Source organism: Musa acuminata, chromosome BXJ2-10 (genome assembly GCF_036884655.1).
Source record: "Musa acuminata AAA Group cultivar baxijiao chromosome BXJ2-10, Cavendish_Baxijiao_AAA, whole genome shotgun sequence".
In the NCBI taxonomy this organism is placed as follows: Eukaryota; Viridiplantae; Streptophyta; class Magnoliopsida; order Zingiberales; family Musaceae; genus Musa; species Musa acuminata.
Window position 1 is genome coordinate 33,834,863 of NC_088347.1, and position 23,882 is coordinate 33,858,744.

General features: G+C 39.0%; 4 protein-coding genes across 4 annotated transcripts; 3 read left to right on the plus strand and 1 right to left on the minus strand.

The window, feature by feature from the left end:
* Positions 1-346: 346 nt before the first annotated feature.
* LOC103969185 (RHOMBOID-like protein 10, chloroplastic) lies at positions 347-4,316 on the plus strand. Its single transcript, XM_009382650.3, has 9 exons — positions 347-625; positions 717-976; positions 2,341-2,395; positions 2,483-2,563; positions 2,635-2,731; positions 2,824-2,891; positions 3,694-3,792; positions 3,866-3,907; positions 3,995-4,316. Exons 1-9 carry the CDS (start codon positions 458-460, stop codon positions 4,139-4,141), a joined length of 1,017 nt encoding a protein of 338 aa, XP_009380925.2. The 5' UTR covers positions 347-457; the 3' UTR covers positions 4,142-4,316.
* A 284-nt stretch (positions 4,317-4,600) lies between these two features.
* On the plus strand, positions 4,601-6,711 carry LOC135625303 (annexin D8-like). Its single transcript, XM_065129937.1, has 5 exons — positions 4,601-5,328; positions 5,474-5,698; positions 5,780-5,998; positions 6,082-6,171; positions 6,250-6,711. The coding sequence occupies exons 1-5, from the start codon at positions 5,089-5,091 to the stop codon at positions 6,451-6,453; spliced, it is 978 nt and encodes a 325-aa protein (XP_064986009.1). The 5' UTR covers positions 4,601-5,088; the 3' UTR covers positions 6,454-6,711.
* Positions 6,712-17,244: 10,533 nt separating this feature from the next.
* On the plus strand, positions 17,245-17,894 carry LOC103969187 (uncharacterized). The gene has a single exon (XM_009382652.3). The coding sequence runs from the start codon at positions 17,281-17,283 to the stop codon at positions 17,710-17,712; it is 432 nt and encodes a 143-aa protein (XP_009380927.2). The 5' UTR covers positions 17,245-17,280; the 3' UTR covers positions 17,713-17,894.
* A 721-nt stretch (positions 17,895-18,615) lies between these two features.
* On the minus strand, positions 18,616-23,073 carry LOC135625304 (uncharacterized). The gene is made up of 6 exons (XM_065129939.1): positions 22,840-23,073; positions 22,624-22,760; positions 21,118-21,476; positions 20,670-20,766; positions 20,307-20,594; positions 18,616-19,873 (listed from the first exon to the last, which is right to left on the minus strand). The coding sequence occupies exons 1-6, from the start codon at positions 22,988-22,990 to the stop codon at positions 18,863-18,865; spliced, it is 2,043 nt and encodes a 680-aa protein (XP_064986011.1). The 5' UTR covers positions 22,991-23,073; the 3' UTR covers positions 18,616-18,862.
* Positions 23,074-23,882: the final 809 nt, after the last annotated feature.

Consider the following 23,882-nt stretch of genomic DNA (forward strand, 5'->3'; position numbering starts at 1 on the left):
GTCTCTACCACTCATGAAACATGCAATGTAATTTAATTGCATGTATTGCCTGTATAGTTTATTTGGGTTTCATTTACATAATGATTCGCCTAATAATTATTATTATTATCCTGACAGTTTCTTTGAATACTTTGTCCTCCGACATGAAGTTGAAACTTGCATATTGTATAATTATCCTTCACAAAAACCTTATCCGTCATTATTTCCCCTTATAACTCATTATAACGGTTGAAAATATACTATCTGAATCGTATAATGAAGTTGGAACCATACGTTATATTCATCGTAACGTGTTATAGACCTATTATAACGGTTTTGAGCCCGATGCTATGCTTGTGCCTCCGGCTAAAGCAACCTAATCGCTTCTCTCTCTCTCTCTCTCTCTCTCTCTCTCCGCCCGCTCGCCGGTGTTGTGCTGATCTCTGTGTCAAGAAAAGGTGGGATTGGGCTTAGGGTAATGGCGGCGTTCCCACCGCGTCCTAGGGTCCCGGCTTCCTTTTCGTCCGGCGGCGCGTCGCCATCGCATCTCATCGCCGTGGCTTCCTCCCTCCGTCTGGGCCACCTTTTCCGTGAACGCTGCGCCGCCCACCTCCACCTCCTCCTCTGTTCTCCCTCGTCGTCCTCGGTATTAAACCCTAATTTTACCAGTTATCCATCCTTTTCCCCTGCCAAGAACATAATTTGTTTCTGATTTACACCTCCGCTCTTATGCCCAGCACGAAGGTTATCATTTGGGCAACTTGCCCCAAAAGCAGGATTTCTGGTGTAGAAAAAGATACTCCTTGAAGACTTTTGCTTTTCTTGAGAAATTGTCGGATGCTTTCTTGGCGTCGTGTTCGTCTTGCTCTTATTTCTTTAGCGAAAACGAATCTGGGAAGGGATATATGGACAAAGGAAGGGCGCAAATGACGAACTCTCAAGGGAAGCCTTCTGACGGAAGGAAGTGGACCAATGTCCTTCTGGCCGTTAACGTGTTGTGAGTCCAAGATTTTGAACATTTCAAAGAATGGAACTTGTTGGCATGTTTTGATTTGGATCTTGTTTTGCCATTTCCCAACATTCTCTAGATCATGATGTAGGAAAATGCATAGCAAAAGAGTCATTCATTTAGTTTTATGCAAGTAAAATTTTCTATTGGATCTTTTGTTCAATTAATTAACCTAAAATGACTTTTAACGATGATAAACTGGCTACTCTTCTTTCAGCTCAATCAGAATTTTTTGATATGTTAAACATGATATAGACCTACCCTTGTCGTCATTGTCATTCTTTAAGACAGCTGAGAAACCAGAACAGAACATGCAGCGAAGTATAGGAACTCAATCATCCTATTTACAAGGTTCCAACTTTTCTTTCCAATTGATTGTTCAGTAATATAGCAACCATCATGTCTGGCCCTTGAAAAGACAGGTGTCTTAATTAGACATATTGCAAATATTTGTTTTCTGTATTGAACTTCTAAGTGATGCATTCAGGGCATCTAGGTGCTTCTGCTATTTTTTATTATGATGCCAAAACAATATAACATGGAAGACCAGATTAGACATCAGATTTCGATGCTAGAAGATTGAGTTCCTTTATTCCATGCTATTTTATGTTGAAGACTAGCTTCGTAACATTTTGGCCTATTAGAAATATGTCCAGTTTAGCAATGATGATAGAGAGTCAATTGACGGTCTAAAAGATGATGTCAAAAAAGTGTGATAATAGGTTATAGTGTTCTCAAGATTTGTTCTTCAACCATTGTGGATGCTTATCCTTTTACGTTTTTGTGATCATTGGGGTCCTTGTATCAGATTGGTCGTTGGCCAGACCGGTATGGGTCCGGTATGTATTGGCACACTGACACATAGTATGCTGGTATATTGGTTGGCAAAAAGGGTTTGATGCTCTACTAAGTGGTTGATGATTTACTAAGTGGATTCATGCATCCATGAACAGAATAAGCAAAAACTTCATCATTATGGGGATCACATTCAGCAATAGGGTATAAATGCTTTCAGTTCTTCGTTAATCTGATAAATAAAATGTTATTGAAAAAAAAAGGTTACTTTAGGTTTGGTATGGAGACAAGGATTTATGGTGTTCTTTATCTTTATTCCTTTAATTTTTTTCCATTATTCCTCATTGTGTCAGCCAAACCTTGTAGATCATTTGATATAACAGCAACAGCTAGAATGAATATGACCTATGTTCTTTTTGTATAATTTCGTAATAAACGACTAAGTACCTTTTTTCTTCTATTGTTCTCATTGTTTATTTGCTTTTGTCTACCTTTCATCATTCTTATGATTCTCCATGCTAACTTTTCAGTTTTTAAATCCTTTTTCTTGTTTCCAGGGTTTATGCAGCCCAGATTGCAACCCAGGGGAAGCTGCTTTTATGGGGTGCTAAGGTTGGACATTTGAGATGATCTTTTGCTGCAACTGTGGGCTTGCGGCTACTCATCCCAATTTCTAATGACTCTGTTATTTTTGTTTAGGTCAATAGCCTAATAAATAAAGGGCAACTATGGAGATTAGTAACATCATCACTTCTGCATGCAAACATTGGGCACCTTATGGTTTGTTCTTGAGAACTTTTTTCTCAATTTAGGGCATGGTAAACATCAGGTGTCTAAGGATTTTTTGGCAGATTAACAGTTACTCTTTGAACTCCATTGGTCCTACAGTGGAGCAACTTAGTGGACCTAGACGATTTCTTGCAATTTACTTCACTTCGGCAATAGCAAGTAAGAAATCATGTACATGCTACTGAAGACTGAATATATAAACTGCTGCATTGATTTTAAGTCCTAATTACTTTTTTTGGCAAGGAAACTAGGTTCACTGATGAGCTACCATTTTAGTCAGTCACCTGCTGTTGGCGCATCTGGTGCCATATTTGGATTAGTAAGTCCTTTTGATATTTTTTTTATTTTGTGTTACATATATGCCCAAGTATATGTGCTGCTTCAGTTGTATTAGTTATTTTCTAGTAACCAAGATTTAGAATTCTGTTGTATGGTAACTCATTAAGATCAGAATAAATTTTTGCACCTTTTTTTTAGTCTAGCTTCGAATTGTTCTTGAGTTTATTCTTTTAATATGAATTTTCTATATGCTTGTCTATTTGATTTTTACTTTAAGAAAGTGGAATGGGAAATTAGAAGTTTTTTTTTTATATTTTGTATAAACCATGAATTGTTTTTCCATTTAGCAGTCTATCATATGTTTATTGGATTTGTGTACATGTTCTTTAAGACTTCCATGCATAATTCATGATTTTTTTTCTTTTTCTTGTCAGCATTAGCAAAAATCAAGAGGTATAATTTGTAATATTTAGTTTGTTTCTGTCATCAGCGTCATCTGTATAATCTGCAGTTTGCTCCACTTGGTGGTTTATTTTATATTTGTGTTTGCAATATAATGAGTATCCTTTTGGATATATTACTATGATTCTATCTTACTTAAAAGTTAAAACCCTGTTTTCCTTGTTTTGACATTTGAATCATTTCATCTATTATATGTTTTCTGTGATTCATATGAATATTGTTAGATATTTCATATGATTTCTTTTTGACATAGAAACCTTAACCGGGGGAAAGCAACTGCTTAGACTTTTTGCTTCAAATCTTACTTGCTTTCCCCTTGTTTTATTATAAGATATCGTCAGGCACTGTACTTATTTGCTAATCCCTATGAATATTATTAGGTCGGTTCATATGCTGTCTTTGTTTCGAGGCATAGAAACCTTGTTGGGGGTGGAAAGAAGGATTTGCTGCATGTTGCCCATGTCATTACCTTGAACATGGTAATGAATTAGTTTCTAGCAGATATTCTCCCCTTGCAATTCTACTCCTTTCTGATGAAAATATATTCTGCAGGTTATCGGGTTTCTCTCTAAGGGCATCGATAACTGGGGTCACGTATGCTCCTCAAACTCGCCATTTACTTTGTAGACCAAACTAATCATTCTGCAACTGTACCTTACGTTTTGGTACATGCAATTTCAGTTGGGAGGATTGCTAGGTGGAGCAGCGGTATCGTGGTTTCTTGGCCCAGCATGGAAGTATATCACCCAATCATCTGATGGAAGACTGGTTTTTGCTGATAAGGCTCCCATTTTTCGTTTCATCAACAAGGGGAGAAGATTGCCATAAATGATCTATTCATAAATGATAACAGCTAAATACTCCATTAAAGTTGCCATTTCCATTTGTAAAGAAATTACCCAGCAGAAAAGTGGGAAAAATAAAATATATCATTGCCTTATGTCCTGTATCCCAAATGCATAATGGTATATTAATGTTAAGATTGGATGTTTGCACTGTGTTACTACTGCGTTGCATCTTGATATCTGTGAATATTAGAAATGCCAAATTGCCAAAAAAAAAGGATACAAAAGAAAGAGTTGCCCCCCACTAGTTTTATTATTCTTGACTTACTTTATCATCTGCTGGCGGAAAGTATACAATGCAATACCAAAGAAGAAGTGGTGACCTTTTTGAAATCCTTGCTAGTGCTACAATGAAACTCAATCCTTCGTGGACTTGCATTTAGCTTTAAGATTCGATGTGATGTGGGAACAATCGATGTCTATGCTCTTGTTTTCATTCACCTGCCTGATTTGATGTTTTTATCCTGTGAATTGTGGCAGCAAGTGGTTTGTGTATGTGGTTCAAAGCAAAACATGTAGATCGTGGAGAACAGCTTGGATCTTCAGCTGACTGTACTCTCAGTCACACAACCCAGTCCATGCCAACATCTGAATTAAACTTATTCGATGCACGCAGTGGTGGGTTCCATTCGAAGGCTAAAAGCAAGCACATGAATAGCAGTTGTCCAACCTTCGTCAGGCCAATGACCATGAAAGGGTGGAAAGTTAAGGTGGCATTCAGATGACAAAAAGGGTGAGTACCACAAAAAGGTATAGCTAAAGAGAAGGAATCACACTCAGAGCTCACTATGAAGGCACCAAAACCATCCACATTGCCACATTGCCACACCACAACATCCCCAGATGTCATATCTGCTGAATCCATTTCTAAAGTTCCAAGTCTCTTCCTTGTGCCTCAAGGTGTTGGTTGTATAAAGTTCTGCAGCTGCTATGAACCCACTCCAAGCACTCAACATGGAACTCAGCCATGTCTCTTCCTCCTGCATGACCTGCAAGAACGTCTGTCAAGAGATTCATGCGACATGGGATCAGCTTAATCTTGTAGCTCGGGCCTTGGCGCACCGAACTTTAACAGAGAGGCGACAGATCAAGGAGATGTATCGAGCCATGTTCGGCGAGGACTTCGTCGAACACCTTCGCAGAACCCACATGGCCAACTCGAAGAATGAGGTGAGATCCGTGGTTGCCATCGCCACAAGCATTCGATTCTGCTGTATCGGTAATAATCGCATGAGCATTGTTAAAATCATGTTGTTCAGATGCGTCAGACAGTGCAGCGATAATTGCATAAACACTGTTATGATCATGCGTGCAGATGTGCAACGCGCTGTACCTATGGATGCTCGAGCCACACGAACGCGACGCTGTTCTTGCAAATGATGCAATCGAGCGCAGAGTCACAGATTACAAAGCCCTCGTTGAGATCTACACTCGGCAAAAGTTGAGCCAGCTCTTCTTCACCAAGCATGCATATCTAGCGAAGTTCAAGAGACACATGGATCAAGACATTATTTCTGAGCCATCCAACTCATACCAGAAGGTAGGTTTCTTGCAGATATCTGGGTTTTTGACTCCAGGATGTGTCACAAAGATTAATGTTGGAAGTATGGTTTCATGTCAGTTTCTGCTGGCTCTTGCGGCCTCCCAAAAGTCGCACCACACCGATGTCAGTCAACACATTGCCAAATGCGATGCTAAGAGGCTGTATGAAGCAGGACATTGCAGCACGGGAGGGACTGATGAGTCTCTAGTCCTTGAGATCTTTAGCAAGAGAAGCATCCCGCAACTGAGGTTGGCACTCTTCAGCTACAAACAAATATATGGGCATGATTACACAAAGGTAAGCTCCCACAGAGGGCTTGTGCTACTGTGTGCTCCATGAATCCTAAGACGGAGCTTTGATCAATTCAATTTGATCTATAGGCATTGAAGAAAGGCACAAGCGGAGAGTTTGAGGAAGCACTGAGGATTGCCATAAAATGTGTTCATAATCCTGCACAATACTACTCCAGAGTAGGTGCTTCTATCTCAGTCTACTGATTGATATTTCTGCTATGATGCTTTCGATTCATATCCATTGACGTGCTTCAGATGGTGAACAAGAGCATAAAGATGGGAGATACCGATGCAAGAGTTCTGACAAGGGTAGTGCTTGGAAGCACTGATGCGGGCATGAAAGAGGTGAGATCAGCCTTTGAGAAGATGTACGGTAGGAAGATGCAAGATGCCATCTGTGAGAGCCTTCCCGATGGAGATTACAGAGACTTCATTCTGGCCTTGAGCAATATTCCATAGCGTGTTGTTACCCTTTGAGTTTTCTGAAGAATGTTTTTACAGCATGTACCAGACGGAGATTAAGATTATGATTGTAACTCCTTGACAAAGATGGTGAATGAAAGATTATCCACAGAACAAAGGGTAAAGAATTTGGCATCCTACGACACTTCCAATTTCATATGTTCATTTTTCATTGGAGCTCGGTTTATTTCTTCACATCAAAAGGAAAGATTTGCATGGAGCTTATCGAACAATATTATGTATGAAGACCCTTTTAGATAGGAAAGGAGAGCACCAAACTGTCACCTACTTTTGAGTTTGAAGCTTTCGATTCTTGAATTCATCAAAATGGTAGTAAATGTATATAAGGATTAATCCTCCATCTTCGAAGCTAATGCATAGCCAGACAAGCGAAACAGCAGTACGTCCTGAGAGTTTCAGAATCAAAGACTTCAAGACAGGGCAAGCACTCTGCTAGCAACTAATAAGCACTGTTAGTTCAATTCTCATGCACGGCTTTCAAGTAAAAAACACAATTAGATCGAACTCGAATCGACCAAAAATCAAATTACAAAGAACAGGAATCTGATATACTAAAATCTCCCCGCAAAAGTTGGTGTTTTGAGGCCTCAAAAGGGTAGGAAAGAACAACAATTTGATACACCAACTGCATGTCCATCTGTAATCAAAGAACACCATGGTGGAAATGTTTGTAGGTGTAAACCACCTATCTATCTGTTGAAGCAATAATAATCATTAGAGATCGTCATGCTTCCACTAGAGGTGAGGTAGACGGAAACTGCAAGGAAGAAAAGGAACCTGAAAGCATATATTATCTGTTATTATGCTATGTCAATTATACGGAAATAACCTAAATGTCAGTACTGAAATCAATGCATGATCTAATTGTACGATGCGTACCTTTTGATGCCATCCGTTCAGAGATCTTGTATGATCTGCTCAACACCGTGATCCAAGATTGCTGCAGGCTCCGTCTTTAATCCGATCGCGCTGCGGAATCGAAGAGTAGACCCTTTCTCCTCTCTTCCTATCCTTTCACAGGATCACACAGATTGATGGATTTTGGGGAGAGGGTTTTGGGAAGAGAGTCGAGGAGAATAACTGAATTCCTCAACGGAGAGATGCGTCTATACGTGTCAACGTTATAACGCTCTAATACACTAACACACCCTCAACCCGTAGAGATCTTGTCCTTTTATAGGCGAGAGCAGAGGGTATCGTTCCGTGGACTTAGTCTATGATGAGATGAGATCTCAGAAGATTTCCTTCCGTAGTGGACTTAGTCTATATTGACTAAAATATCGCAACGGAACCCAATTGGTTATTCTATTATATATCTTATTCAATTGAAAAGGGCCACATATTCTAACATTCTCCCACTTCCCATTAATTGATAAGATATAAAAGAGATACAAAATCAAAACAAACAAAGCAAAAATTTGTTTGAAAATAATTTTACCTAATTGGATTCCAAGAATTTTGAAAAGCATTTTATACATGGCCATGTTTTTTAAAAATAAGCCAATAAGTCCAATAATCACAATAATACTATATTAAGTCCAACTATCAATGCGAGTCATAGCGGTTGTATTTCATCAATGTCATACTCCCTTCTATGTACCACAACATTGTTAATCTTTCCTAACATAGTCCATAATGACCCCTGTAATTTGTCTTGTCAAGACAATCCTGTTATTACATTCAACCATAATATGCATAAACATAAATGTAAACAGGATAACAAAAACATATAACTTTAATTAAGTAAAATGTCAATAATAGCATCCACATAAACATGCATCACCATATCCTTTATGACTTGCTCACAAGCCCCATTCTAAGAACATGTTCTTTGAATATTTTGCACTGTAAGGCTTTTGTCAATGGATCAGCAATCATCATAGTGGTGTTCAAGTTCTCAATTGACACTTGCTGTTTCTGGACTCTTTCTCTAACCACCAAGTACTTTATCTCAATGTGCTTGGAACCACTAGAGTACTTGCCATTCTTAGAGAAGAAAACTGCTGCGGTGTTATCACAAAATATCTTCAGCGGCCTGGCAATTGAGTCGACCACACCAAGTCCTGAGATAAAATTTCGCAGCCATAAAGCTTGATTTGTGGCCTCAAAGCATGCCACAAATTCAGCTTCCATTGTTGATGATGCAATAAGCGATTGCTTTATACTTTTCCAAGAAATTGCCCCACCAGCTAACATAAATACAAATCCTGAAGTGGACTTCCTACTGTCGAGGCAATTTGCAAAATCAGCATCTGAATATCCAGTTACTTCAAGCTGATCAGATCTCCTGTATGTGAGCATATAATCTTTTGTCCCTTGTAGATATCTCATTACTTTCTTTGCAGCTTTCCAATGTTCCATTCCTGGGTTGCTTTGATATCTTCCCAACATTGCAACTGCAAAACTGATATATGGTCTTGTACAGGTTTGAGCATATAATAGACTTCCAACTGCGCATCCATAAGGAATATTCTTCATTTGATTCTTTTCTAAGTCATTTCTTGGGCACTGATTTTGACTGAATTTTTCACCTTTAGTAATAGGTACATCATTGGTTGAGCAAAGCTGCATATTAAATCTCTCCAAGATACGATCAATATATCCTTTCTGAGACAATCCTAATAATCCTTGAGATCTATCCCTGAATATCTCAATGCCAATGACATAGGATGCCTCATTCATATCAACCATCTTAAAGTTCTTGTTGAGAAATATCTTGGTTTCGTACAATAAACCAAGATTACTACTGGCAAGTAAAATATCATCCACACCAATATAATAAACTTGCTCCCACTTACCTTCAGGTATATACACTGATCAACAGTGTTTTCCTTAAATCCGAAGGAAGTAATGGTATTATGAAACTTTATATACCATTGTCTGGAAGCTTGTTTAAGACCATAAATGGATTTCTTAAGTTTACAAGCCCAACTTTCTTTTCCCTTTTCTATGAATCCTTCGGGTTGTTCCATATAGATTTTCTCATCCAGATCTCCGTTCAGAAATGCCGTTTTCACATCCATCTGATGCAACTCAAGATCATAATGAGCTACTAATGCCATAACGATTCTCAATGAGTCCTTTTTAGAAACAGGAGAAAAAGTCTCATTATAGTTGATGCCTTCCTTCTGAGAAAAACCTTTGGCCACAAGTCTGGCTTTATATCGTTCGATATTGCCCGTTGAGTCGCGTTTTGTCTTAAAGACCCATTTACAACCGACTCTTTTACAATCATTAGGCAATTCAACGAGATCCCAGACATCATTCTGTACCATTGATTTTAACTCTTCTTTCATTGCATCATACCATTTTTCAGAATCGTTACTTTCTATGGCTTGTGAAAACGATAAGGGGTCTCTTTTTATTCCTATATCATAATCTGATTCTTGTAGATATACAACATAATCATTAGAAATGGCATGTTTCCTTTTCCTTTGAGATCTTCTAGAATCTGCCAATTGTGATTGTTCTACAAGATCATCAGCGGCGACATCAACATTATGTGAGAGTTCTTGGATGTTATTTTGTTGTTCACCCTCATCAATACTCTCATTGATCTGAGGAACAACAATCTCTCGGACAGGAGATGATATGGGAGAATTAACCTGAATCTCCTCAATATCAAAATTAATCCTTCGAGATTTTTCACTCCCACTGATTTCGTCATTTTCTAGGAATTTTGCATTACCAGATTCTACTATTCTCATACTATGATTAGGGCAATAAAATCTGTATCCCTTGGATTTTTCTGGATAACCAATAAAATAACCTGAAATAGTTCTTAGCTCCAATTTCTTTTCATGTGGATTGAATACTCTTATCTCTGCAGGACACCCCCATGTTAGGATCGAAGCAGCACTAAGAGGGGGGGGTGAATTAGTGCAGCGGATAAAAACTTGGGTTTTCTGAAAAATCTTTCGTATGAAGAGAGCGAAACTTGACAAGTTTAAACTTGAAAGCGTATTCTTAAATATGCGCAGCAAAAGTAATAAGGAACTAGAGCATATAAGAAGATTTGCAATAATATAAATAACAATAATGAAACGCAAACCACAGATCACGCCGATGTTAGAGTGGTTCGGTCAAATGACCTACTCCACTTGTGAGGCCCCTCTTCGATGAGGCTCCCACCTTCCACTAGCAAGCTTCTTGAAATGGAAGGGTAAATACCCCTCTTACAACTCTTTACAAGCAGTTCACTCTCTTACAGATTTTCGAGAAGAGATGAGGTGAACACTAGCAAATTGAAACGAAAGCAAGCTAACACTTTTCTAAGATCTTTCTCTCAAACTCTTGCTGCTCAAAAGGTTGTGATCTCAGCTGAGATTTGAGGGGTATTTATAGGCTTCAAGAGGATTCAAATTTGGGCTCCAAAATTTGGGCTCCAAAAATCAAATCCTCTTTGGGTTCCCGATGCTGGCGGTGCCACCGCCCAGCCAAGCGGTGCCACCGCCCAGCTCAGGAGGTGTCACCGCCTGGCTCTCCGGTTCACTTGGTTTGGCTTTCTTTTAGCCCAAACCAACTCTGACTTTGGCCCCAGTTGGCCCCTAACCAGGATATAGGCTTATCTTCTTAATCCTAATCCTAATTACAAGTGAACTACATAACAAAACACATCTTAAGCAATTTATTAACCGCGAACGTCAAGTTTTGTTCCGACGAGCTTTCTGACGAACTTCCTTCGACGGGGTCCAAGCACGCTCCCGAACTTGTGATGACTTTAAAGAGTAGCTGAGACTTCTCGGTGATCTCTGCGAACCTCCGACGATCTCTTCGGCGAACTTCCAACAGATTCCCGATTTCTTCTCGGTTGGTTCCGGCAGCATCTCCGACGATTCATCGAACTCTTAAAGGTTCATCAAACTCGACTCCGGTATTCTTGCTTTATGTTTTCTGTTTATCGTAGTTAATCCTGCACACTTAACTCAATAATATGGATTAGATCACATAACCTATCAATTGATTTTATCATCAAAATCCGAGATTCAACACCCCATATATGTAGATGTCTCAGACTGGGTTTCCTATCAGTCCATAACTCAAATGGAGTCGATGAAACTGACTTGCTAGGAACCCTGTTCAAGATGTACATAGCTGTCCTAAGAGCTTCACCCCACATCGACTCAGGTACAGAGGAGTAACTCATCATGCTCCTAACCATATCCATCAGAGTACGATTTCGCCTTTCAGCAACACCGTTCTGCTGTGACACACCTGGTAATGCATATTGAGCACAAATACCCCGTTGTTCTAGGAATCTAGCAAAAGGACCAATATTCTGACTAGATCCATCATATCTGCCATAAAATTCACCACCTCTGTCAGATCTGACAATTTTAACTTTTCTATCTAATTGTCTCTCAACCTCATTTATGTATACTTCAAGAGTATCAACGGCTTGAGACTTTTCATGTATTAGATAAACTTTGCCATATCTGGACAGATCATCTATAAATGTGATGAAATATTTTTCTCCACTAAAACAAGGAATATGGAGTGGTCCACAAATATCAGTATGAATAATCTCAAGGAGTTCTTTACTTCTTGTGGCATTTTTCTTTATTTGTTTAGTTTGCTTTCCCTTAATGCAATCTATACAAATATCAAAATCAGTGAAGTCTAAATGTTCCAAAATATTATCCTTCACTAATCTTTCAATTCTTTCCTTGGAGATATGCCCCAATCGTCTATGCCACAATATAGAAGATCTTTCATTATTGAAACTACGTTTCAATCCAACATTTGATTGCAGGGTCATTAGTGTCTTTGCAAACTCAAGATCCAAATTAATTCTGTACAAACCATCACAAAGAATTCCAGAACCAACTTTTATTGAATCGTAAAATATGCTGAGTTTGCCACTACCAAAAGAAATACAATATCCCAACTCATCAATTCTAGAAAGAGAAATCAAATTTCTAGAAATTGTAGGGACATAACATGTGTCAACAAGATCCATCAAGTGACCCGTCTCTAAGCGTAGATGATAAGTTCCCATTGATATCACTTTCGCTTTAAGACGATTTCTCATAATGATGAATCTTTCATGTTCTTTTGGTTTCCGAATTGAAAGGAATCCCTGCATGTTATTTGTAACATGAGTTGAAGCACCAGAATCAATCCACCAAGTGTTAGAAGGAACTTCTGTAATGTTTGATTCGAAACATACAAAGGTCAAGTTAATACCTTTCTTTTCGAACCAAGTCTTGCGTTTAATGCAATCCTTCTTCACATGTCCTTTCTTGCCACAAAAGAAGCACTTTACAGTAAAGGCTTTCTTTTCATTAGTCTGTTTAACATTTCCAGACTTAGCAAATCTCTTTGATGGATGATGCCTCAACTTTCTTTTCTTATTACCACCTCCTTGAGTAGTCGTCATGACATTATATGAATTTTCCTGCCTTAATCTCAATTCTTCCTGAACACACATGCTAGTCAACTCATTCAAGTCCCACTTATCCTTATTTGTATTATAGTGAATCTTGAATGGACCAAACTGAGAAGGAAGAGAATTAAGAATAAATTGCACGAGGAAAGATTCATCAACATTCATGCCTAATGTTTTAAGTTTTGCAGCTTTGTCAGCCATATTGAGGATATGATCCTGAATTCCTCGAGTACTATCATACTGAGCTGTAGTCAGTTCTTTCATTAATGTGCCAGCCAATGACTTATCAGCAGATTTAAATCTGTCTTCAATAACCTTTAAATATTCCTTTGCGCTAGTTGCAATCGGTAATGAAGTCTTTATGTTATTTGCAATTGTCATTCTTATAAACATTAAACTAAGTCTATCATATCTTTCCTAAGCCTTCATTTCATTAACTTGTTCTGTAGTACTTTCATCAGTCAAGTCTGCAGGCTTTTCAACAAGTAATGCTAGATCAAGATCTAATACACCCAATGTAAATTGCACATGCTCTAACCATTCTGAATAATTTGATCCAGAAAGTACAGGGACACTTGAAGCATATGAGTGTATATGCGGAAGTACCACTGCAAAAGATATATAACAACATTAATGCTTTGAGTTTATCAAAAATAAATTGATGAACTAATGATATCATCTATATTACACTTTTGAGTGAAATATTGACATATCTAGTGTTTACTCAAGAATATTTTTGGAGGACTGATACCATCCTTGAGGAATAGGTATTGTTACCTTTGGGTATACAACCCTAAACTACAAGGATATCTAAAATAGTATCATCCTACCCCATCACATAATTATTTGAATTTGATTCTCCTTTGGGATTATCTAAATCTCATAATTATATGTGCCATTATGAATATTATTTCTTTAATATCATTTAGGACTAATTCTTTAATATTATTTTATAAATCATTAGTCCAGGTCGCTTTGGTGGCTACAAGACTAATGCCATGATATAAAATAAAAATATCCTATAAATGATAAAACTTTTATTGTAATTCATATCACAAAAATTTATCATCCTAGGCCACTTTGGCAGCTACTAGTCAGATAGAACTTAGGGAAATGAATTACAAATAATATTCATCAATTTATTTAATTTTTGCTAAGCAATTCAATAATAAAATGACCATAATAATTATTGAATACTAATGCAAAACAGTTCAATAATAAATAACCATAATAATTATTGAACAATAATGTAAAACAATTCAATAATAAAACAACCATAATAATTATTGAACATTTATATAAGCAGTTCAATAATAAATAACCATAATAATTATTGAACTTTAATACAAAGCAATTCAATAATAAATAACAATAATAATTATTGAAATTTAATGCTAAGAAGTTCAATAATAAATAACCATAATAATTATTGAACTTTAATACAAAACAATTCAATAATAAATAACAATAATAATTATTGAAATTTAATGCTAAGAAGTTCAATAATAAATAACCATAATAATTATTGAACATTTATGTAAAGCAGTTCAATAATAAAATAACCATAATAATTATTGAACTTTAATAAAACTCATATGATAATTTCAAGCATATACATATGAATAAATAAATAAAAATTCCAGAAAAACAAACAATAATTGGATTTTAATTTTATTTACCACATATATAATGAATAATTCATATGAGAAAACCATAAAATAAACCTTAATTTATATTTTTTTTAATCAAAAATTAAATCCAATCAAATAATCAAAAAAATATAATCATGATTAAAATTAATCATAATTATAATAAATGATATTTATCAATTTTATAATTGAGAATATAACCTAAATTTCTCAATTTCATAATGATAAAAACCGAAAATATTTGATAGGATATAAATCGAAAATATGCGAATGGCAGAACTGTAATTTGGCAGAAATTAGACCCGAGGGCAAAACCGTAAATATGTTGACAGAACATATACTGTAATTACGATATTTGCAAAGGGTAAAACTGTAAATTTTTCAAAAACCCTAGCCTCGGGGACAAAAACGTAAATATGCCAAAACCCTAATCTGCCATCGCCGCCGCCACCGCCTGCGCGAGTGGCGCTACCGCTGCTGCCTGCGGCTTGGCCGCCAGTACGCGGCTGTGGGCTGCCGCCTGTGCGCGGCTGCGGGCTGCCGCCTGTGCGCGGTGCCAGCGATAGTTCTAGCCCGTGCGTGGCCACTGCCGCCACGGCGCTGCCGCCGCGGGGCTGCTACTGCTCACGCGCGGCCGCTGCCGCTGCGGCGGTTCCTGCCCGCGGGTGGCTGCTGCCAGCACGCGGCCGCCGCCTGTGCACGGCCAACTCACGCATGGCCGCCACTTGGGCTGTCTGCCTGAGTGCGGCCGACCGTCGCATGGACGGATTCTGGCCGTGTGCCGCCGGATTATATAATGTCCGCATATGGGACGGGTTCTGTGATGTCCATGATGCCGTCGCACGGACGGGATTCCATGATGTCCGCATATGGGACGAGGTTCCATGATGTCCGCATATGGGACAGGTTCTGTGATGCGTACGCTACTCGGCGTAATCGCAGATTCGCAGCGAGGTCGACGGTGACCATTACTGCTTAGCAGTTCTTGGAAGATAAAGGTATGCATCGTAAATTAATTTACAGATCTAATGCATGATTTCAAAAACCTGGCTCTGATACCAATTGAAAGCATATATTATCTGTTATTATGCTATGTCAATTATGCGGAAATAACCTAAATGCCAGTACTGAAATCAATGCATGATCTAATTGTACGATGCGTACCTTTTGATGCCATCCGTTCAGAGATCTTGTATGATCTGCTCAACACCGTGATCCAAGATTGCTGCAGGCTCCGTCTTTAATCCGATCGCGCTGCGGAATCGAAGAGTAGACCCTTTCTCCTCTCTTCCTATCCTTTCACAGGATCACACAGATTGATGGATTTTGGGGAGAGGGTTTTGGGGAGAGAGTCGAGGAGAATAACTGAATTCCTCAACGTCCTCAACGGAGAGATGCGTCTATACGTGTCAACGTTATAACGCTCTAATACACTAACACACCCTCAACCCGTAGAGATCTTGTCCTTTTATAGGCGAGAGCAGAGGGTCTACGATGAGATGAGATCTCAGAAGATTTCCTCCCATCAAGGATATCTCCGAGGAATCGTTCCGTAGTGGACTTAATCTATATTGGCTAAAATATCGCAACGAAACCCAATTAGTTATTCTATTATATATCTTATTCAATTGAAAAGGACCACATATTCTAACAGAACCTACATAGGATTCTGATGCCAGATGCAGATAGAGAGCATGAGCTTTTGCTTCAATTAGCTTTGGATCTCTGGTATGAAGATGAACCCATATGCTTTTCGACATCCCAGCTTTCTCCTCTTAGCAAACCAGCAGCGTCGCATGGCCACAGCTCTAGTATTAAGGCTGGTGAAACTATGGTATGTGGTCTGCGGGTTGAAATCCTCTGTAGCGACCACACCGCTCGGTTGCATCAGCCTTCACCATGCAAGGTGTTCATTAGTCGTCCCTCAACAAGTTCCACATTACCATGCACTTCTGCCACTATGCGGATTAAACTAAAACAAGAGAAAGAGATTTGAAGCTTTCCTTGACATCTCTCTGAGTGTTCGGTGCTTAATTGTACTCGAGTTCAACATGATAATGGAGTGGGATTTGAGCATTTTCTGCTATGCAAGTCTCGACATTACGTTACGTTATTTGTCTGCAACAGAGAAGAAGAGGAAAAAGGGAGTTTTTGTGGTCTGAGAATAATGGGATTCGTTGAGGCGATGAGGACGGCGAAGGTGTATGTGTTTGTAATGCTGCGCATATGGGTACGCCGGGATGAACCACCTTCGTGCTGGTGGTGTACAGAAATGCCATTGCTGCTTTTGTCATTGAACCCTTTGCACTCTGGTTTGAGAGTCTCTCTCTCTCTCTTTCTCTCTCTCTCTAGAGAGAGAAATTGAGCTGATAGCTGAGGTGCATGGATAGTCTTTAGATGACAACAAGATACATTATAGGTTATTCTTCTATATATATATATAGACACACACACACATATATATATATATATATATATATATATAATATTTATAAAAAATAAAATTTAATTTTTAAGATTTTTCTTATTTTATGAAGAATTTTTCGATTCCTTATCGTCTTACAATACCGATTATAGAAATCTTAAAATAGTTACGGCGCTGAGTTGACCACGTGTCACATTATCCTGGTCTTCCCACGAGGCACTTGTGTTCGAGTCCAAACACCTGATCCGACTAGTATCTACTTTGCAAGTTGGCCCCCTTTAGTCCAAAGCAAGAATATAATTGCGGCATATGAGACTTCCAACCTCTGTACGCAGCGAGCCATGGAAGCTCTATTCTCCCAACTCGCCTTCCTCGCCGACCAAGCCCTGGACGACAAGAACTTCGATCCCTCAAAGATCGAACAGCTCCTGTGCCTCTTCGAGCAAGAGACCTACGCGTCGTGGGCTGCCGCCGAGGCCGAGCACCTGAAGGCCGTCGACGACGCGGAGGACGCCATGAAAGATGCGGAGAACCAGCTCGAGTCCCTCATGGAGGCGGCCATGGCCGACTTCAGTAGGTTCCACGACGCCGCCGACGTGTCGGCCGCGGAGGAGCTGTCGAGCCTCGAGCGAGCCGCGGACGCGACGCGGAAGGTGGGCAAGTCCCTCGGCGCTGCCGCTGCCATCGCCTCCAAGAGGTACATGGACGCTGCCATGGCCTCGGCCATGGCCGCCATGAGAGCTGCTTTCGCTTCGTCGAAGGTCCATCCTTAGGGTCCTACCGTGCAGCTGGAAGCCACTCCGATGAGGAATAAAGTTAGAGGTATGTGTCATGCTTGTGTCTTGGTGTCAGCAGACGGGAAAACACTGTAATGTGATTGGTGTTGCTTTGTGGTTCTCTCTTTGGATGGCATCACCAAAAGTCGAAGATGCTTTCTCGTTGCCGGCTTGCATTATTGGTGTGTCGGTCGCTATGTCTCTCGGATATTATTCGTGCAAGGGCGTTTCCATCTTTCCCTCGTAATGGGCCGACCAGGCTCGGCCCGAAGCCCATCAATATTGATTAGCCTGTTAACCTGTTATACCCCAACGGTTGTCGGCCCAACGCCGATTGGTTATTTTGTTTTTATTTTTATTTCTTTGTGTTTTTACACATCTATCTTCGAAATTACATATTTCTCATCTAAATTTTAATAGAGCATATATATATATATATCCTTAAGTAATTAGATCATCCATATATGTCACACTCATTGTCATCTGTCAAATAAATTCAAGTTTTGTTTAATTACAATTTTCCAACTTGTAAACGAGAGAAAGTAGAGAGAGGTAGTATGTAGTCAGTGCAGTACATGCCTGTATCTAGAACATCGAAATCAATTAAATATGTATAGAATAGAGGGGAAGGAAGGGAGGAAGAAGAGGAGGTTGACCAGGCTTGATCTAAATCGAATCACCGATTAGAATCGATTTATGAAATTCAAGAAATAGATTAGAATACGACGATAAAACTGAAAAAAAAAAAAATGTCTTTGGTAAAGACGTATTAGTGAAGATTTTTCTATATAAATTTCTATTGGGCATTGGTATAATACCAAGTAATGTTCTATACAAAAAAAGGCATGTCAAACTGACATATTAATCCGAGGAAGACAAAATGATTAACTTTCCACCACATATCATACATAATCACTCCATATTATCTTTATTTTTGAGCTACAATCTTATTAATCCAAATGCCAAAAATCAAAATCAACTGTAAACAATTTCATGATTTGACAAAAATTTTAACTGTAGAGAAGAAGACAAAATGATTTAACATGGAAAAATTGAGATCAATGAAGCAAGCCTCAGAAAGGGCAGAAATCCAAAGGAAATGGATAATGTTCAAAATGTCCTGCACCAACAGTTGAATTTGATGATATTATTTTCGGGATTTCTTTTTCGACTTGCTGGAAGCTTTTGGCTGCTCATGAGTAGTTGCCTTTTGTGATCCACTTTTGGATGAGCTAGAAATACCCTGGCTTGATTTTGTACTCGGACCAATGTCTGAGGAAACACTGGTTGCTGTAGTAGCTGTCTCATGCTTCTCTCTGACCACAGATCCTTGAGAACCCCTAACCTGACTTCTCTTATCCTTCCTCTTAGGCCTATAACTTGACCTTTCTCTCTTTGGCAGCCATCTCTCAGGATCTGGTGGAGGCCCTGGATTTGCAGGATCAAATCCCTTTGGATACCGAGGCTTCCTCTTTCTTTTCTTCGTCTTAGCTTTCTTCACATCCTCAGAAACTTCTACCCTCATGGTATGTGTACCTTCAACATGCTTTGCACCGGGTGTCTTCTCTAGGTTCTCCACATTCATTTGTTTCAAGCCAGAAAGTGGCCTCAACTGCTTCTCATATAATTCAGCTTTCTCAAGGTTGGTGTGAGCAGCAGTCATTACAAGACCCAATAAAGCTTCAATATTTCCACGACTCTTGACAAGTTTTTCGTATAACTGGAAGGCTTCTTCCTCACGTCCATGATTGAGCTTATAGGATGCAGCTTCCTGCATTATCAAATCAAGTTTATTTTCTTCGGTCATGGCATTCTTCCACCATTCAATTGCAGAGTTGAGTACTGCATTAGCACCACCAAAGTCGCCCATGCGCTCCTGCAATGATACGAGAGTCGCAACAGTTGCAGGCATGTTTTGGATATCAGTAATCTTTGACAGGGAGTCAACAGAGATCTGAAAATGTCCAGCGGCAGCAGCAATTTGAGCACGGGCAAGAAAGACTGGCTTAGATTTGTCGGGAAATCTTTCTGCATACAGCAGAAGTATTTCCTCAGCCTTTGCCACCTTCTTCTCTCTAACAAGTAAAGCCGCTTGAAGCAGAACTAGTGTTACACTATCTGGGAACATCTCCGGTAGCGCAGAGATGAGTTCTCGAGCCTGCAATAAGACAACTAAATTATATCCATAATTCTTTAATCCACAGGTCTCCTGTTTCTAAGCAATACAAGCTCCTTGGTCACAACATGATGGAAATTTCTTTACGGGCAACAATACAAAGCACAATAAGAAGATTTATATAACAAGCCGAAAATCATGAAACTTGAGTCTTCCATTTCATGGACAAATTATAAAACTAAAGATTCTGGTAAGTAATCAGCAACTATTCAAATAAGACAGAGATGTCCAAAGTTAAAAGTTTATTGTAAAGTTATAGGGGCCTTTAGTTAGTGTCATGCCATGTCCAAGTAAATCAAATCCATATCATGTTCACACCATACAAAACAAAGAATTTTATTATGGTCCTATTTACAGTTTTAAGAATCATCATATTTTCTTAAGAGAATAAATAAAAGGGGAGCTTATACTCAACCTGATCCATCCTATTTGCTTGAAGAAGTAAAAGCAGACGATTTGAATACAGAGATTCTTTTTGCCTTGTGATTAATTTAACATCTAAACCATTAGCAAGTTGGAATTGCTTTGCACCAGCACCTTTCTCTATCAGCCGATCAAGTCTTCTTAAACTATCAGAAACATCCTTTGTACCCCTTAGTGCAATAAGGTTATTTGTTGCCACCGGAAGCGACGAAGCATCAGACAAATTACGGTTTATTATAGCCATATACGCTTCTATTGCTTCTTGTGTTTGCCCCTGTAGCTGGAAATGAAGAAAAAGCAACCTTAAAATTCAGTTACATTATGAAGACTTTTAAATCCCAAAATTGTTATCCACCTGATGCACATATGCAAGCTGCACAGCAATTGGAGCTAGTTCAGTTTCTATCTCATCATCAGCATAGTCCTCCTCCATTAACATTTCCTGGCCAATTCTGGCATAAACATTTAGGTTAATCACCATAAAGATGTAAAAGTATGACACCTCAGTCATCAGTTCCTAGAACATGCACATGCATGTAAAATCAGCACTTAAATTTGAAGACATGAGCTTGAAATACCACTTGAAGTCTCCCAAAAGATTAGAATTTCTATAAAACAACAGGAACTACACAAAATGAAGTTGCTCAAATATGCAAAACATTATATCAATAAGGGGCCTAGAAACAGATACAGTCTCTTTCCACAAATAAAATGTCTGATGTTATGGAGTTCACAAAACACACAACTAACTTCATGCTTGATACTGTCCTCTCATAATAAAGCTTGTTTCACATATTACTTACCTTCGAGCTGAAAGTAATTGTTGCCCAGCATCTGCATATTTTTTCTTTTCAATCAAGGAGCAAGCATAGTTGTATGCCAGTTCAAAGTTACTAGAAGCTTTGACTTTAAGTGCATCCATAGTTCCTTGAACTTCAGGAGACCTTCCAGCTGCAACCAGAGCAGCTATGATGTTTGTTTTTATATCTAAGGAGTCAATCTTGAATCTTTGAATCTTCTCATAGCTTTCCATGCAAGCATCCATTTTTCCTAAACGATAAAATATCTGAGATTCTAACTGCAGGATCATAGAGTTTCTTTCTTGACCGTCTATTGCCTCTAGTGCTTCATGCAGTTTATTCTGCCTGTACAAGCAATATGCCTGAATAAAAGGAAGAAAAAAAGAAAGGCCTGAGAAAACAATGGTTTATATATGTTGTTTATAAATGTTCAAATGAGCATTTAGATCATTCAGCAAACACTGTGAATTTGCATATTCTCCTAGGTCATAATAAGGTAAACTTTTCTTCATCAACACAAATACGATAAGCAAAATTACTACATGAGCTTCTCATAAACTTCATCTTGTTGCAATTATTACCTCAAACTATCAAAATCATTGCAGTCAAGCTCTGGTGTCTGATTTCATAAAACAAATAGATAAAATATTGACATGAAAATCATCACTCTCAAAAGGCTTGAATATTGATATATAAGAAAAAATAGATAAAAGTAAGAAGATATGAGGAAAAGAGAAAAGAAAGGAGGCAACAGTAGTTCTCCTCCCAATTATCAACAAAAGAAGAGAGAAGAGAGTAGACGGAGTAAGTATGATCCTACATTTATAGTCCCATCCTCCTTTCAATCCGCATTCACTGTGGCATTGTGCGCCTATGCTTAGTCAAAGAAAACCTCTAGCATCGTCTACATTTGTAGGAACTCATGATAGTGGCATGGGTAGGCATCTTGAGATATATACCAAATCTGATGGAGTGCATGGCAGCTTCGGTATCATCCAATGGTGATGGTGCTTAGTTTGAAGAACTGGTCTCTCTTTTATCTACTTATCCCTAAATGGGATTCCACCCTCTGTGTGGAGGCAACATATCAGCAATTCATCAACAAATTCGATACACCCAAGTCTATTTTCTGGGATGATCTAGAGAACCAATTAGTTATTTGCTACATTATTATCTTTGTACGGGATGAATAATTATTACTTGCTTGAAAAATTCATTTAAAATCCAAAATCAGTACCATATTTCCCCAAGAAAAGAAAGAAAATTTCTCAAAATCAGTACTATTTGTCAGTATCATCTCATGCTACCGAATGCACTGCAGAGGAGAGCGGATAAACAGATACAAATAACTTAACAACATAAAGGAAAGACTCACCGGAATTAATTAAAAAAATCCTAACAACTAAAATAATGAAGCGAGAGAAGTCTACAAATACCATATCACGAAGATTAAGAAAAATAAAAAAAAGGAGATAATTCAAGATCTTATCGGCGGGATGAAAGACCAACCTCGTAAAATCTGAGATCTATGGGCAGGTGACGAGAACCCTGGATCGCGGAGAGAGCCTTATCGATCGCGTCGGACTTGATCAAAGCCACGACCTTGCACCGCAGGGCATCCTCATCCCCGGGTGCGATCGCGAGAACTGAAGAAAGCAAGAAAAGAAGCATGAGAACGCAATTTGCAGGAACTGAGAGAGAGATATCCGTGAGATCGGGAGCGACCTTGATCTGCGACCTTGGCGGCCCGTTCGTACTCGAAGTTCTGGGTATGGCGATGCAGAGCGGAGAAGAGGTCCTCGATGGGGGCAGACTGGGCGGCGGGAGGCGGCGGTGCAGACGAGGGCTTGGGGTTCACCTTGGCCTTGGGCGCCATGAAGCGGCGCGGCGCTACCTTCGCAGGAGGAGAAACGGGTAGGGAAGATATGTGGGGTTGCTTACTGTGTCTTGGGTTATCGTATCCTTCGCGGGCCCCCACGTCTCTTAAAACGCTTATCGTAGGCCCATATATGAACTTCTGGTGAGTAGGATCGAATCGACCAAGAAAACAGTCGAGGGTGATGCAGCCTCACGGACACATCACCACGGAAAAATTCTCTATAGTTGATTCGACCAGGTTGTCCAATGGGGTCCGTGACGGTCTGTTGTCCAATCATGATCGACCACGTGATAGTTTGAGATAATCGAAGTCAAATCAATTGTATTCTGGATTTTATTTAAATACTCGTTAATAACAAGTATACAATCACACTTACAGTATGTATAATGGGCGATTGCTCGAGGAATGGATACCTACAAGTGCTTTACCTGAAAGGAATTTAAAGCAAATGAAAAAAAAAAAATGCACGAATCATGAAATGGAAGGCAAAATCTGTAGGGAATCTGCATGATGAATTCTAGTGTCACTAACCAGTGTTGATATGCATCCCAAGCCTGTCTTGTTGCAGTCCTAAATTAAACCTGCTTAAGGTTAGGCGAGGAACTAACGGAGACTGACGAATTGCCATACTAATTATTTGCAACATAGATAAAAATATTTTAAACGAATTCAACTAGTTTTTCAGCTCAGTTAAACTAAAAGCACTGCAAGTGGAGTACCTGAATCAAATCATATTTAAATGTTGTCATCCATTCACTGGATGAGCAAACTCAGGAGAATCATGTACTTGTCTTCTGTCATATCCAGTATTCAGTATCGGCAGATGGAACATCAAGTTCTACAGAACTACATTTCAATATATTACTGTAAGATCTGACAGCAGACAATC

Coding starts and splice junctions, on each gene's coding strand:
- LOC103969185 (XM_009382650.3), top strand. CDS start 458: ATGGCGGCGTTCCCACCGCGTCCTAGGGTCCCGGCTTCCTTTTCGTCC. Junction 977..2,340: donor CTTCTGGCCGTTAACGTGTT/GTGAGTCCAAGA, acceptor TCTTGTTTCCAG/GGTTTATGCAGCCCAGATTG. Junction 3,793..3,865: donor ATGTCATTACCTTGAACATG/GTAATGAATTAG, acceptor TATATTCTGCAG/GTTATCGGGTTTCTCTCTAA.
- LOC135625303 (XM_065129937.1), top strand. CDS start 5,089: ATGAACCCACTCCAAGCACTCAACATGGAACTCAGCCATGTCTCTTCC. Junction 5,329..5,473: donor TGGCCAACTCGAAGAATGAG/GTGAGATCCGTG, acceptor TCATGCGTGCAG/ATGTGCAACGCGCTGTACCT. Junction 5,699..5,779: donor CATCCAACTCATACCAGAAG/GTAGGTTTCTTG, acceptor GTTTCATGTCAG/TTTCTGCTGGCTCTTGCGGC.
- LOC103969187 (XM_009382652.3), top strand. CDS start 17,281: ATGGAAGCTCTATTCTCCCAACTCGCCTTCCTCGCCGACCAAGCCCTG.
- LOC135625304 (XM_065129939.1), bottom strand. CDS start 22,990: ATGGCGCCCAAGGCCAAGGTGAACCCCAAGCCCTCGTCTGCACCGCCG. Junction 20,595..20,669: donor AGCTTGCATATGTGCATCAG/GTGGATAACAAT, acceptor CTTCATTTCCAG/CTACAGGGGCAAACACAAGA. Junction 19,874..20,306: donor AAGCAAATAGGATGGATCAG/GTTGAGTATAAG, acceptor GTCTTATTGCAG/GCTCGAGAACTCATCTCTGC.